We start from the raw sequence: 12,785 nt of genomic DNA, 5'->3' as shown, positions 1-12,785 counted from the left end.
TTTTCCATCTTTACCTTGAAGTAAGGTTGTAAATCTCCTTTTGGATACAGACTTGACAACAGTTATCCCATGCTTTTGTCAATTTGAGATTGGATTACTTTAATATGCGCTGTGTGTATGAGATTGCATATTGAGACGAGGTTGTTCTATAAACTTATTAAAGAATTAAAATTGTGCAAGAAAGTTTTCAGCTTTTTATAATTTGTGATGTGCCTAGAGTCTGACGTGTGCTAAAAAATAAAACAATATATTTTTTCTTCTAACGTACAATGGCCCAGATTTTCAGCTGGACCTCAGTCCGTGTTGAGGGGTGAAAATGTGCACCCGTATTAAGTGTTAGTACAAATATTAGCAATTAGATAGTCAGCAACCTACCAGTGAGATGGCTTACACATGCACAAACATGTAGTGAGCTGTGTAACAAATACTTGGATCTGCAATTCAGTGATGGCATAAAAATGCAGAGGCAAATATTTGCACTCACTGTATTGCACCTAGAAAAAGAGTAGCCACTTTCAAGAATATGGGCCTATAACATTAAAGTTACTCCAACAATAAAGCTCAACATCAAAAGTTGATGGAACCAAAACTGTTTATCCAGTCTTAGTATTGTGAGTAAAGCATCCTTACTAGCAAAATTACTGCTTGAGTTTTAGTGCTCTGTAAAAGATTGGCAACTTCCATGTTCTAAATTTATGAAAAATTATAAAACTGCACTGCAGAGGAGTCTGCATGTGGATATTTAGAATATATATTTTAAGCATATAATATACATAGTAAACTTAAAAGATAGCACATTCCTATATAGAACCATTTAGTGAAAAACATGAAAACTTTGCCCAATTGCTGAGAATTCACAGCAGAAGTGGCAAAAAGTTTTCAGAGAAGCATCTACTTCGCTGAAAAGACCTATGGACACCCCTCCCCTCAGTTTCCTACACAATTCCACAACACCATGCTATGGGGATCTGACACTCTTCTGTTTAAGGCAGCTGAAGCGACTATATTTCTGGAGTGATCTTTTAGTCAAGAAAAAGCAGAACGAATTGTGTATGTGCAACAACTGGGGTTGGAGTAATGTAAAAAAAGAAATCACAACTGCTGATCCCAGGTAAGACATATAACATTTAAAGAACAAAATAAGAAAAGTCAAAGGGCTGGAATGATTGTAAAGTACAAGAGCATGAGTCTAGAAAGATCAGAAAATTGATGAACAGAGTAGTACCATGTAAGAGAGTAAAATGAAATATAAAGTAAAAATATAAAAATAGTAAGTAGGAGAATATAAAACTATAGGGAAACATTACAGGTGATTAACAATATGAAGGCAAAGTAGAGAAATATTTTAATTATCAAAATTTGATGATCATTTACTGTTTCCGTGTTACAAACTGCACAAACTTTACGAAGGCAAAGGCTTGGTCTACACTACGCGTTTAAACTGATTTTAGCAGCGTTAAACCGATTTAACGCTGTATCTGTCCACACTACGAGGCCCTTTATATCGATATAAAGGGCTCTTTACATTGGTTTCTGTACTCCTCCCCAACGAGAGGAGCAGCGCTAAAATCGGTATTACCATATCGGAGTAGGGTTAGAGTGGCTGCAAATCGACGGCATTGGCCTCCGGGCGGTATCCCACAGTGCACCACTGTGACAGCTCTGGACAGCAATCTCAGCTCGGATGCAGTGGCTAGGTAAACAGGAAAAGCCCCGCGAAATTTTGATTTTCATTTCCTGTTTGCCCAGCGTGGAGCTCTGATCAGCATGGGGAGCAATGCAATCCCAAATCCAAAAAGAGCTCCAGCATGGACCGTACGGGAGATACTGGATCTGATCGCTGTACGGGGAAACAAATCTGTTCTATCAGAGCTCCGTTACAGAAGACGAAATGCCAAAGCGTTTGGAAAAAAAAATCTACAGGCTACACAATGCTGCGTGACAAGCGTAACGGGAAGCCAGAGACTCAAATGGACGCTCATGGAGGGAGGGAGGGGGTACTGAGGACTCCAGCTATCCCACAGTCCCCAGCAGTCTCCGAAAAGTATTTGCATTCTTGGCTGAGCTCCTAATGCCTGTAGGTTCAAACACATTGTCCGGCATGGTTCAGGGAATAGCTCGTCAATTTACTACCCCCCCGCCACGTGAAAGAAAAGGGAAAGAAATTGTTTCTTGACTTCTTTCAATGTCACCCTATGTCTACTGAATGCTGCTGGTAGACACCATGCTGCAGCAGTGAAGAGCAGTATCCGCTCCTCTCCCCTCCCTGGTGGCAGACGGCACAATATGACTGATATCCGTCGTCACCATCAGCCCGTGAGTGCTCCTGGCTTGCCGCAGGTGAGGTCGGCCGGGTGCGCCTGTGTAAAAATAGGAATGATTTCTGGTCATTCCCAGTAGATGGGACAAAACGGCTGGTAACCGTCCTCATCATAGCAACTGGGTGCTGAGCTCAATCAGCCCCTTCCCTTTCATGTGAAAAGAAAAGATTCTGTACTGCCTGGACTATCATAGCAGCGGGATGCTGGGCTCCTCTCCCCCGCACCGCTTAATGTCCTGCCTGGACTGTCATAGCACCGGGAGGCTGCCTCCCCTTCATTTTATCTCACTAACAAGTCACTGTTTCTTATTCCTGCATTCTTTATAACTTCATGACACAAATGGGGGGGGACACTGCCATGGTAGCCCAGGAAGGTTGGGGGAGGAGGGAAGCAACGGGTGGGGTTGTTGCAGGGGCACCCCCCATGAATGGCATGTTGCTCATCATTTCTGCGGGATCTGACATGGAGCAGCTGTGCTCTCTGATACACTGCTTCTCTAGTACACTTGCCCCATATTCTAGGCAGGACTGACTCTATTATTAGAAACCATAAAGGAGGGATTGACTCGGGGAGTCATTCCCAGTTTTGCTTTTGCGCCCCCGGCCGATCTCAGCCAGAGGCACCCATGATAGCAGCAGACAGCACAGACGGACAAATAACCGTCATATCATTGCCAATTTACACCGGCAGCAGGTGGTACAGAACGACTGGTAACCGTCTCGGCTATCATACAAAAGCAAATGAATGCTGCTGTGTAGCACTGGAGTATCGTCTCTGTCCGCTGCATCCAGTACACATACGGTGACTGTAAAAAAAAAAAAAAAAAGCTGAAAGGGCTCCATGGTTGCCGTGCTATGGCGTCTGTCAGGGCAATCCAGGGAAAAATGGCACGAAATGATTGTCTGCCGTTGCTTTCCTGGAGGAAGGAATGACTGACGACATTTACCCAGAACCACACGCGACAATGATTTTTGCCCCATCAGCCACTGGGCTCTGAACCCAGAATTCTAAGGGGTGGGGGAGACTGCGGGAACTATGGGATAGCTACGGAACGCTCCGGAAATCAACCCTAGCCTCGGACCATGGACGCACACCGCCGAATCAATGTGCTTAGTGTGGCCGCGTGCACTCGACTTTATACAATCTGTTTTATAAAACTGGTTTATGTAAAATCGGAATAATCCCGTAGTGTAGACGTACCCAAAGTGGCTGCTCCAAAGGTAGCTTATTGTAATGTGATCCAAAACATCAGCAAATGTAGTAGACTTAAATGGTATGAACACAGTAAGATGGAACATTGCACTCACTCGCTTTGCCTGACACTTTCAAATGCCTGGCAGTGGGAGACAGAACCACTACAATTTCAAACGCTCACAGACAGATCCTGTATTTGATTATGATGAGATAAAAGGTCAACCACAAACTTTAAGATTCTATGAATTCTTTAGGTGGTACTCTTTCAATTTCAAACTAAAACCAACTATAAAGGGAAAAAATACAATAGTCTATTGTCATAAAGTGTATTTGCCCATTATTTTCCAACCTTTTACTAGGCTAATTGATAAGAATGTGAAATGAAATTTTCAGTAGGCATTAATATATTATGTTATTAGGTGAAACAGTTCTGATGAGTTGGATATCCTGAGATCTGCACTGCTTATACCTTCATCAGCTCAATTACATGTTTCTCACCTATTTAATAAAGCTTGACATATCTCTATTAATTGAAGCGTTTCCATAGTTTATTTCCTTATATTCTATACCAAGTTTCATACAGTGAATGAGAGACTTGTATCAGAGAGGTCTCCTGAAACAGAGCAAGACTCCAAAGTAAATGGAGATGGATCATCAGATGGGACAATGTAATGATATCAAAAATGGAAAGACAGGGGATTGGAATATTATGAAGTTAAAGAAACAAGGGAATGAAAGTGATTGAAACTGGAATGATAGGTAACCTACTGTAAGTGGTGTGAAAGCGTAACAGTAGGGGACTGGAATAATCAGATATGGTAACGACCTAACAATGGAATGCTTTCAAATTGAAGCACCTCAAAAGTGAAATGATCTTAGAGCAGAATAATCACATTTACCTCTGGGAATAAAATTTAAAGGTTAAAAAAAAGTTTGAAAAACTAAAACTTTGAGGTTTATGCAGATGGAACTGCAAAAAGAAAAGATCCATTCTCGCTAAAAGTGGGAAAAGTAAAAGGGGCAGGGTGAGAATTGATGGCAGAATACAAAGGGGAAAGGTTGACTGAAACCGTGCATAGCTGAAACTCCTCTTCTTTCGTAGGGCAGAACTGGAGGAGGGAGAAAGCTGACTGTACTGGGGAATACTCATATTTCTAATTTAACTCAGCTTCAATCCTTATTCTCTTCCATTACACAAAATTTTATTCCTCTTTCCTCACAGGCCCCAGAAAAGAGATATAAAAGGATTTGGGTGTATTTAAGTTTGTGCAAATAATTTAAATCCTAAAATGAAATAGGTACTAGAATAACATTAAATGGGAATGATCGTGTACTGGACTGCTATATGAATACACTTTTTAAGAACACCTGACTTTTGTTTTCTGCTTGCTATTTTAAGATCAAAGAGTGATTCAAATGCTAGAAAATCCTACTGATATTAAGCCCATTTGTTCCAAGAGTCTGGATTTGCTCTTAAGAAGCAGAATATTTTCATAAGTGAATTCAGACTGTTAATTCAATGGGATTGTTATCATTAGAATTTACACTTTCATTATGCTTTAATGGAAGGGGTGGGAGAGGAAGTGATGACAACTCCCTCCCACAAAACCCCAAATGGTAGGATACTTACTTCCCCATCCTCATTTGTCAACTTTCCGCCTTATTCAACTGGCAGCAGGGGGAATTGTAGGAACGGCATAACCACTCATTATCCCCTATTCAGGAACTGCTTTTTTTTTTTTTCAGTCTTTCAATTTTTCATAGAAACCTGGTAACTAATTTGTTTTTCTAAAACTGCTATGGACAACTTTACAACTTGAAATTTTCCTTCTTCTCTCGAATCTACAAAATTAAATGGAATGTCTTTTGATATTCACTGTCAATATTTGATATGCAGTGTCATCGGCCAACGAAAGTACACATGGCCAACAGATGTACAAAGTTTTCTGGCATTAACTCACAGTGAATCATGCCCGTGTACTAATACTTAAAGTCACAGAGGTGCGGCCAACCAATCCAATGGAAAGACACAAGAACAAACAGAGACCTGAGTTTGATTTCCAACTGCATTCTCGTGCTCCTTGCTCGGCACTATTAAACAGGCAACACTAACTCTCACGGAGGTAGAGGAAGTAAGAGCATGAAGTTGGTTCAATAAAGATCCCTCTGATCAATTAAGGAGCTGTGTTCACTGGCTCTGAAAGGACTTTCAAGCCCATCCATATTTAAATAGGAGGATGTTGGCCATGTTATAGAGGATGTAGTGTCAAGTTAGGGGGAAAATGAGGATCTTGAGGGCTCTGACAATGATGTATAAGACCTCAACTTCTATGAGCAAACAAAGGTACAAATGTTTCCACACTAATATTGAGATCAGAGGGAATACAGAATATGCAGTGCTGTCACAATTTCACCGTAACTCTTGCAATAAGTGGCATTTGTCTAAAAAGTTCCAACTCCTGAGTCCTGGCTTTTTCATGAGAATCTCAACACTCATTAAAAATAAGAAAAGCTGGAACTGAGACTCAAGTATAACTTAAAGGCTCAAAAACCAAAGACAAATAAAAAGAACACTTAAAAAAAGAATCTAATGAGTATTAAGATAATCTCATTAATTTTGGTCTGTCATATGATTTTTGGAAGTGTGGGGCTGACAATACTAAATATGCAAACAATTAAATAATGAAAAGAATTAAACATGTATGTATTACATTATTTTGTTGTCTAGTTTGTTTGTTAGTTGATTCAAAATGATCCATGTTACTTTATCTTCTGGCAAATCATAAATGCTGGAGGAAAATAATACCAATAAAATTATATTTGCACAAAAATCTGCTAATATGAAAACACTGTTGTGGTGCCTAGGCACATGACTTCTTCATGCTTCATAATCCACCTGAGGCATGAAAAGTAGCTACAGTGCCTGCTTATTGCATGTCCTGTCCAGTGTTATTACTTGCCTCACATATTATAAAATGTTTTAAACGTAACGGATTCCCTGAAATCCATCTAGTTTTAATTCCAGTTATTTTGGGGGTTTATTATACCTAAGCATATATACACGCATAGTCTGAATCTCCTCACACTTGTATTAGCGAAAATCAGGAACAGATTTCAGAAAAGTGAATATTTGTGTGAAACATTTCACACAGTTGTAGTTCTGAGGCCCTGATGAGTGGATTCCATTGAAGCCAGTGGTGATCTAAGTGGGCACAGCTGTCCACCCATGTGGGATCAGGGCCATAGAGTGAAGTCCTCACCCATGGAATTCAATGGGGATTTTGCCAGTGACTTCAAGGGGGTTAGAGTTGGACCCTCAGTCTTTTCTGCTATGCAGTATAGTGATGGTGTGTCATATGCCAACAATTGTTTTTTAAATTGTGTTTCATAAAGTTGTGACTAAATACCTCTTCTAACTAAGTAGACTGGTCTGTTGTATTTATCTGTCCTCCCACAGTGGTAATGGCATTGGGATTATGTTTACGAATGAGAATTTTCTGTAACCATGGTAAGAAAACATTGCAGTTAGGACAGATTTTTTTATATTTAAAAATCAACACAGACTCAGAATAGCAGCAATGCTGGTGTTCTTTACATCAATATATTGGTCAATTTACAGAGGCTTTCAAAAACTTTAGGGGTACTTACTTTATATGTAATTGTTATACACATAACTGCCTATTAGTTTAGCTCCTGTTAAAAAAAGTGGTAACTTCCTCTGTCTATTTTTTCCCCACTTCTATGCTTTCCTCCTTGAATAAACATCATAAAACATATTTTTCTACAAACACATAAAATACATATACTATCACAACATATATTCTTGAAAACAGGATATTAGTAAGTATTATAAACAGTACATCCAACAAATACATACAATGCATGGATGCTTTTATATCTATGTGATAAATGATAGAGCGATATGATACACATATCTACCAAACACCCTTGTCACCTCATCTGCTCTCTGCCCACTAATGCACATCCTCCAGGCCTTAATCTAAAATTCAAACTGTTGAGCAAGTAAAAAAGGTGTAATTCTTTTCTAAATAAATCAGCCACAGAAATATTTACTCTTCCCCCCTCCCCACCCACAAATTAAGCTAGCTCAAGGACCAAGACAAGCAGAATTCAGTTCTGAGTCAATAACAGCTTTTAATATGTAAAAATGTCAAAAATGTAAAGTCTGTTACCTTGCATCCCTGTAAATCTGACACTAGTTCACCATGGGCCTACAACTAGAGTAACTTCACATTTGGGAAGAGAAGGAAGAAACAATCCTTTGGCATATTGATTTAGATAAAAAAATAATTACTGAAATATTAGAGGTGTTTGAAATGCTAAAATAGCACACAGATATCCACAGTGAGTATTATCAAAATATTTTATAGTATATACAAGATTTGTGGTAAGGTGGAACTTTTACATGTAGTCCATTGGAGATGGGGTTTGAAGCTAAATTGTTGTAGAGATTGGATTCAATGCTGTTGAAATCTGGAATGCTGTTGTCAGGAGATATTGGTTCCAACTAGTGGAAATCCCGCAGATCAGATCAGCTGCTTTCAAGGGATTTACATAACCTTTTACTGGACCACAACGAGAAACTATGGTGGTCACGTATCAAAACATTTCAGTTGCCTTATGTAACTAAATAACTTTACCTCAGAATTTGTCATGTTTTAGATATTCTCTATGCTTAGGAAGCATAAGGAATCCTGCAAATATCAAAATTATATCATCTTATTATCTAAGGCAAAATTGGAAAGCATGCCCTTCTAGTTTTGGATCTACTCAAAATCAAAGTTGAAGGAGCAAGTTCAGATCAAAAGATCTAAATAATTTCTCCATCCCCTAATACTGTACACATAAGTAATTACAAACTGCAAAGAATGCATTTGCCAATATATGCATACCCAAAGCATGCAAATATTAGCTGATGAACACACACCTGGCACTGCTTTACTATGTTTATAACATGGTTAATTTGGGCTATTAAAACAATTAATATGAAACTACAAAAACAAAGAGCTCAACTATAGTATATTTATTTGATACAACTACAAAATATAACACAAACATATTTATAGTTGCAAATAATTGGATGCTCTTGGCAGTAAGATAGCAATTTCTATTTTCTCTAGTAGTCAGCATTTTCCAATTAAAACACTAGCAAGCTGTATCAAATAAGCTGTGTATGAAGTGTGAGTTTTAAATTTCCTTTAGTTTCCTCTCCTCTTCTTTCAATCTCTTAATTCTTTCTTGTCTCTCTGGGATGTCTTGTCCTCTCCACTCTCTGTCCCCTGATTCTCTTAACTAATGCCTGCCCATCCTGCATCAACAGGAAGCATTGTTAATTGGATCAGCAGGGATGAAAGACAGTGCCTGGAAGGTGTGTGTGTGGGGGGGAGAGGGAAGCAAGAGCGTGTGCTTGATAAGGCAGAAGAAGGTCCCTTCTCTAAAGGTGGGCCCGCCTCTCATTGGATGGGCTGGAAGGACCAGCTGGGTTGACTGGCTCTTTTGTGCTCTCCTCTCCCTTGTCTATTTAAATTCTTCCTGGGCTTTTTGAGTATCTTATTAGTCCCATTAAGTGCTGTCAAATAACTTTGTCCAGGATGCCAGAAGAAAGGAGACACGTGGAGTTGCAGGTGTGACAATGCTAATTTCTGGTGCCCCCAATAGCCATTGTTCAGTGTGGATAAAAACTAAAAGACCAGTCTCCAGAAGTACGTGGCACCCAAGATTTCACTTGTAGACCCTTGTTCTTAAAGGAGAAAGGGAGACCTGAAGTCTGTGTGGACTGGTTATATGGACTGGTTATTGGTTAAACGGTGGGAGCTCTGTAAGTCCATACTGGACCCAGTTAAATGCCTTGTATATGGGCGGGGGTGGGCATGTAGCACTCCTCCCCAGTATTAAATTACTGAAGTTGTGACCTGCTGCTTAGATCCATCCCTGTATCCGTTCATTCACCTGCATGCCCTGAACAACAGGCAGAAGCACACTTTCAAAAGAGTCATTGTGGATAGTCCTGATGCAACCAAATACTCCAGAGCTCAAGATTTGAGCCTGTATTTGAAAACATTAATGCATTTTGAGCAATCAGTGTTTTATAACCATAATTCAAAATATTTGTTTCTTCTTTCCCTTTTTTGCCTCAAACTGTAGCTACAGTATGCAATATTTTTTTGCCATGACCATGTCTATACAACACACTCATATCCATACAACCACAGATATGCACAGATAGATGCACATTGTACACAACACACGTAAACACATCTGCCAAACCGTTACAAACCAACTCTAATAGCAAGTGTCATTCTCTTCTGTAAAATAGCTGTTTTTAACACACATGATCTAACTCTTGTTTGCTCTTTAAAGTTTTATTGTCTTGGCATTTTATACAGGAGGAGAGCATTAGCATACTCAGGAGAACTGCTAAAAGTAAAAAGCCTCAAGCTACCTAATGTATGGTTGATAGCATAAAGCAAGGGATATAAAAACTTTTGTCTGATTGCTCACTTTACTTATTTTAGAGCAGAGTTACTCTCAAGAGCATATATTCATCTTCTTCTTCTAGTTTTATTACTTCTTTTGTATTATTTAATACATTTAAAGACACTTCTAAAAGACAAATTTTTCCATTTTGAAACAGTAACGGTTTGGAACCTGATAAAACACATTAACGTTCACAGTGTTTTTTTCCCCTCTCAAAGGTGATGCAGTACATGTGTAACAAAGTAATTAGATGCATAGTAAATAAATATTTCTACATGATTATATGTAGATATCTATATATCAATCAAAACAAAACCAAACTACCCCACCCCAGCAAATCTTTTATCTGTTAAAGGTCAAATCCTATAGTAGAAGAAAAACAGAGCTTAGTCTAAATTACTAATATAGCTAAACAGCACTGTATTAGAGATTAAAATAAACATAAAATGTGAAAGAGAAAGCAATGAAAAAGGCAAATCAGGTCAGCTTTTTTAAATACAGGAATAACTGAGAACATAACTGTACATATTCCAGTATACATTTAAAAAGATCATCTTATGGTGAACTTAAATCTAAGTCTATTTAGATATCATATTCCTAATTATTATATAAGTAACCTGGGAAACCGTACCTTCAAGGTACATGTTTTACTATTTAGTAAACAAAAACTGCTACATTTGACATCACTGATTAAGGCCAGGCATTTCTAAAGCTTCATACTCATTTCTGAAATCCACAATACATCAATTTTTAATACTTCCACTCTCTCAGCTCCATTAAAAAGATGGTAGGGGAAAGATTTTAAAGTAATTAATGATATAGTTAGCTGCTAAATATTAATAGGAATCGTAGTCTTGCATAAAATATAACATATAAACCTTGCCAATACAGACGCACCAGTAATTAAAGTTGAATATGTAATTACACTGATTTATAAGACAGGCAAAAAGTTACACTTTATTAGCTTCTATGTAAACTGTAGGTAACAGTTAAACTTTGCATTTTACGGTTTATATAAATGGGCAATATCTCCACTACAGTTCATAAATGGTTTAGAGACCTGTGGTGAAAATTACAACTAATTCCACATGAAAATTCTTACTGTACCTTACAGCCAGAACTGTGACAATGACCACGCACCCACAGATACATCTTTCCATAGACTCCAATATTATATGCTTGGTAGTGAGGAAAAAATGGTACTAAATAATATTTATACAGAGGGGCCCTAAAGCATGGCACCTATACAGCAAATAGGCTTCCTATGAACAAATGAGTCTCAGGAGCCATTTTAATGTTTAGTTTTCAAGTTAGTTTTTACTTACCTGTGCTTCAAAGAGCTTTTCAGTAACTTGGAGTTTCAAAAAAATGCATACTTTTTTTCTAAAAACTCTGCTAACCACTCACTTACATGTGAGGCTGGGGAGAGCAGCCCGGACTGCTATTTCCATTACTGTCAATGTGATCCAGTGAACCATTGAGATCTTCATGGACTGCCTGCAGTAAGCCACTGGATGCGTTATTTATCAATCCTGGGTTACTAAGCAAAGGTAAACTACTCTCTGCCAGTGCAGCCTAGCAAAATAAATAAGATATAGAATTCTTAGCCCATTTATCTACAAAACAGTTTTCAAATGTATATACACGTGTACACACATGCAAACAGAACCTCATTTTGTACAGTGCAAACAATGATCAGAAGTTTTTGTACCATTCACAGTTATTTTCACATGTTGGTTACAATGGTATCTACATTACCGGTTTACTATTTGTGTTAAATGTGTTGAACTATCAGATATGCTATGGCATGCACAGTGCATTCTGTCTTCAAACTATTTCTAACTTTGAATTACACTAACCCTTGTACTCTTCCACACAATGCACGGTTCCTTTGTAATGTAGGCAGCTGCTATACTTCTAAAAATGACCAGAACTTAACTCAAAATAAAAAAGTCCTGACATTTGCCTCTTATGCATAAAAATTATATATTATAATTAAATTTTAAAGTTTTTGCCATGAGCACCATGTTCCCCAACACTATGATGTGAAATCATTTATGACAGCTTGGATAAATATTAATGCATATCCACATGCATTTGCAAAAGCTTCTATCAATCTAACATTTGCAGCAAAACTGAGTGTTCCAGATTTTGCCACATGGTGTCCTTCTTGCTTCTTCACATCAAAAGTAGCATGAATTAGAACAGTACTTCTTGCAGTGCTAGGTAATACAACTTACTTGGATGATACGCCCAACTATTAAGAATGACCACAATGCCCATATAAACATAAATGCGGATAGTTCTACTCCTAATATAACAGCAAAGAAAGTACGCCCCACATAAGAACATAATGAATACGTGAAAGGAAAGAATAATTTAGGATTTTTACCTGCAAGCTTGCATTAAGAGCTGCTCCATAGCCTAAGCTGGTGGGTATATTTTTCACTAATGTTGGGCTTCTGAAAATAAATGATTTTTCAAAGTTTAAAAAAAGGCAGGGATGCTGGGTGGCTCAGTGGGTTAGTGCACTGGATTTTCAGCTCAGAAGAGCAGGGTTTCAAATGAAAAACTAAAGGAGGTGTGTGGGTGTGAGGGGTTCAGTCTATTAGACTACAGTGATTTATTTATATCACAAACCCAAACTATTCACTCTAATTTGACCCACATGGAACTCTGCTCAAGAAAGAAGGCCAGCAGTGAAACATGAGGGTTTATTCTGATCTGGACTGAGATACTCTGGCCAAGGTGGCTTGTGAAGTTTGCACAGTG

The 12,785-nt window shown here is 38.3% G+C and overlaps 1 protein-coding gene across 1 annotated transcript in view; it reads right to left on the bottom strand.

The window, feature by feature from the left end:
- Positions 1 to 12,785, bottom strand: part of FOXP2 (forkhead box P2) — a 667,025-nt gene that overhangs the window by 25,599 nt on the left and 628,641 nt on the right. The window contains exons 18-19 of the mRNA XM_030549047.1: positions 12,406 to 12,475; positions 11,425 to 11,588 (exon numbers count right to left, since the gene is read on the bottom strand). Of these exons, the coding sequence (XP_030404907.1) occupies positions 11,425 to 11,588; positions 12,406 to 12,475 (234 nt within the window). The remainder of the gene's footprint in view (positions 1 to 11,424; positions 11,589 to 12,405; positions 12,476 to 12,785) is intronic.

This window comes from Gopherus evgoodei, chromosome 1, assembly GCF_007399415.2.
Source record: "Gopherus evgoodei ecotype Sinaloan lineage chromosome 1, rGopEvg1_v1.p, whole genome shotgun sequence".
Lineage (NCBI taxonomy): Eukaryota > Metazoa > Chordata > Testudines > Testudinidae > Gopherus > Gopherus evgoodei.
Note: the sequence above shows the minus strand (reverse complement) of the source record. Positions and strands in the feature narration are given on the sequence as shown.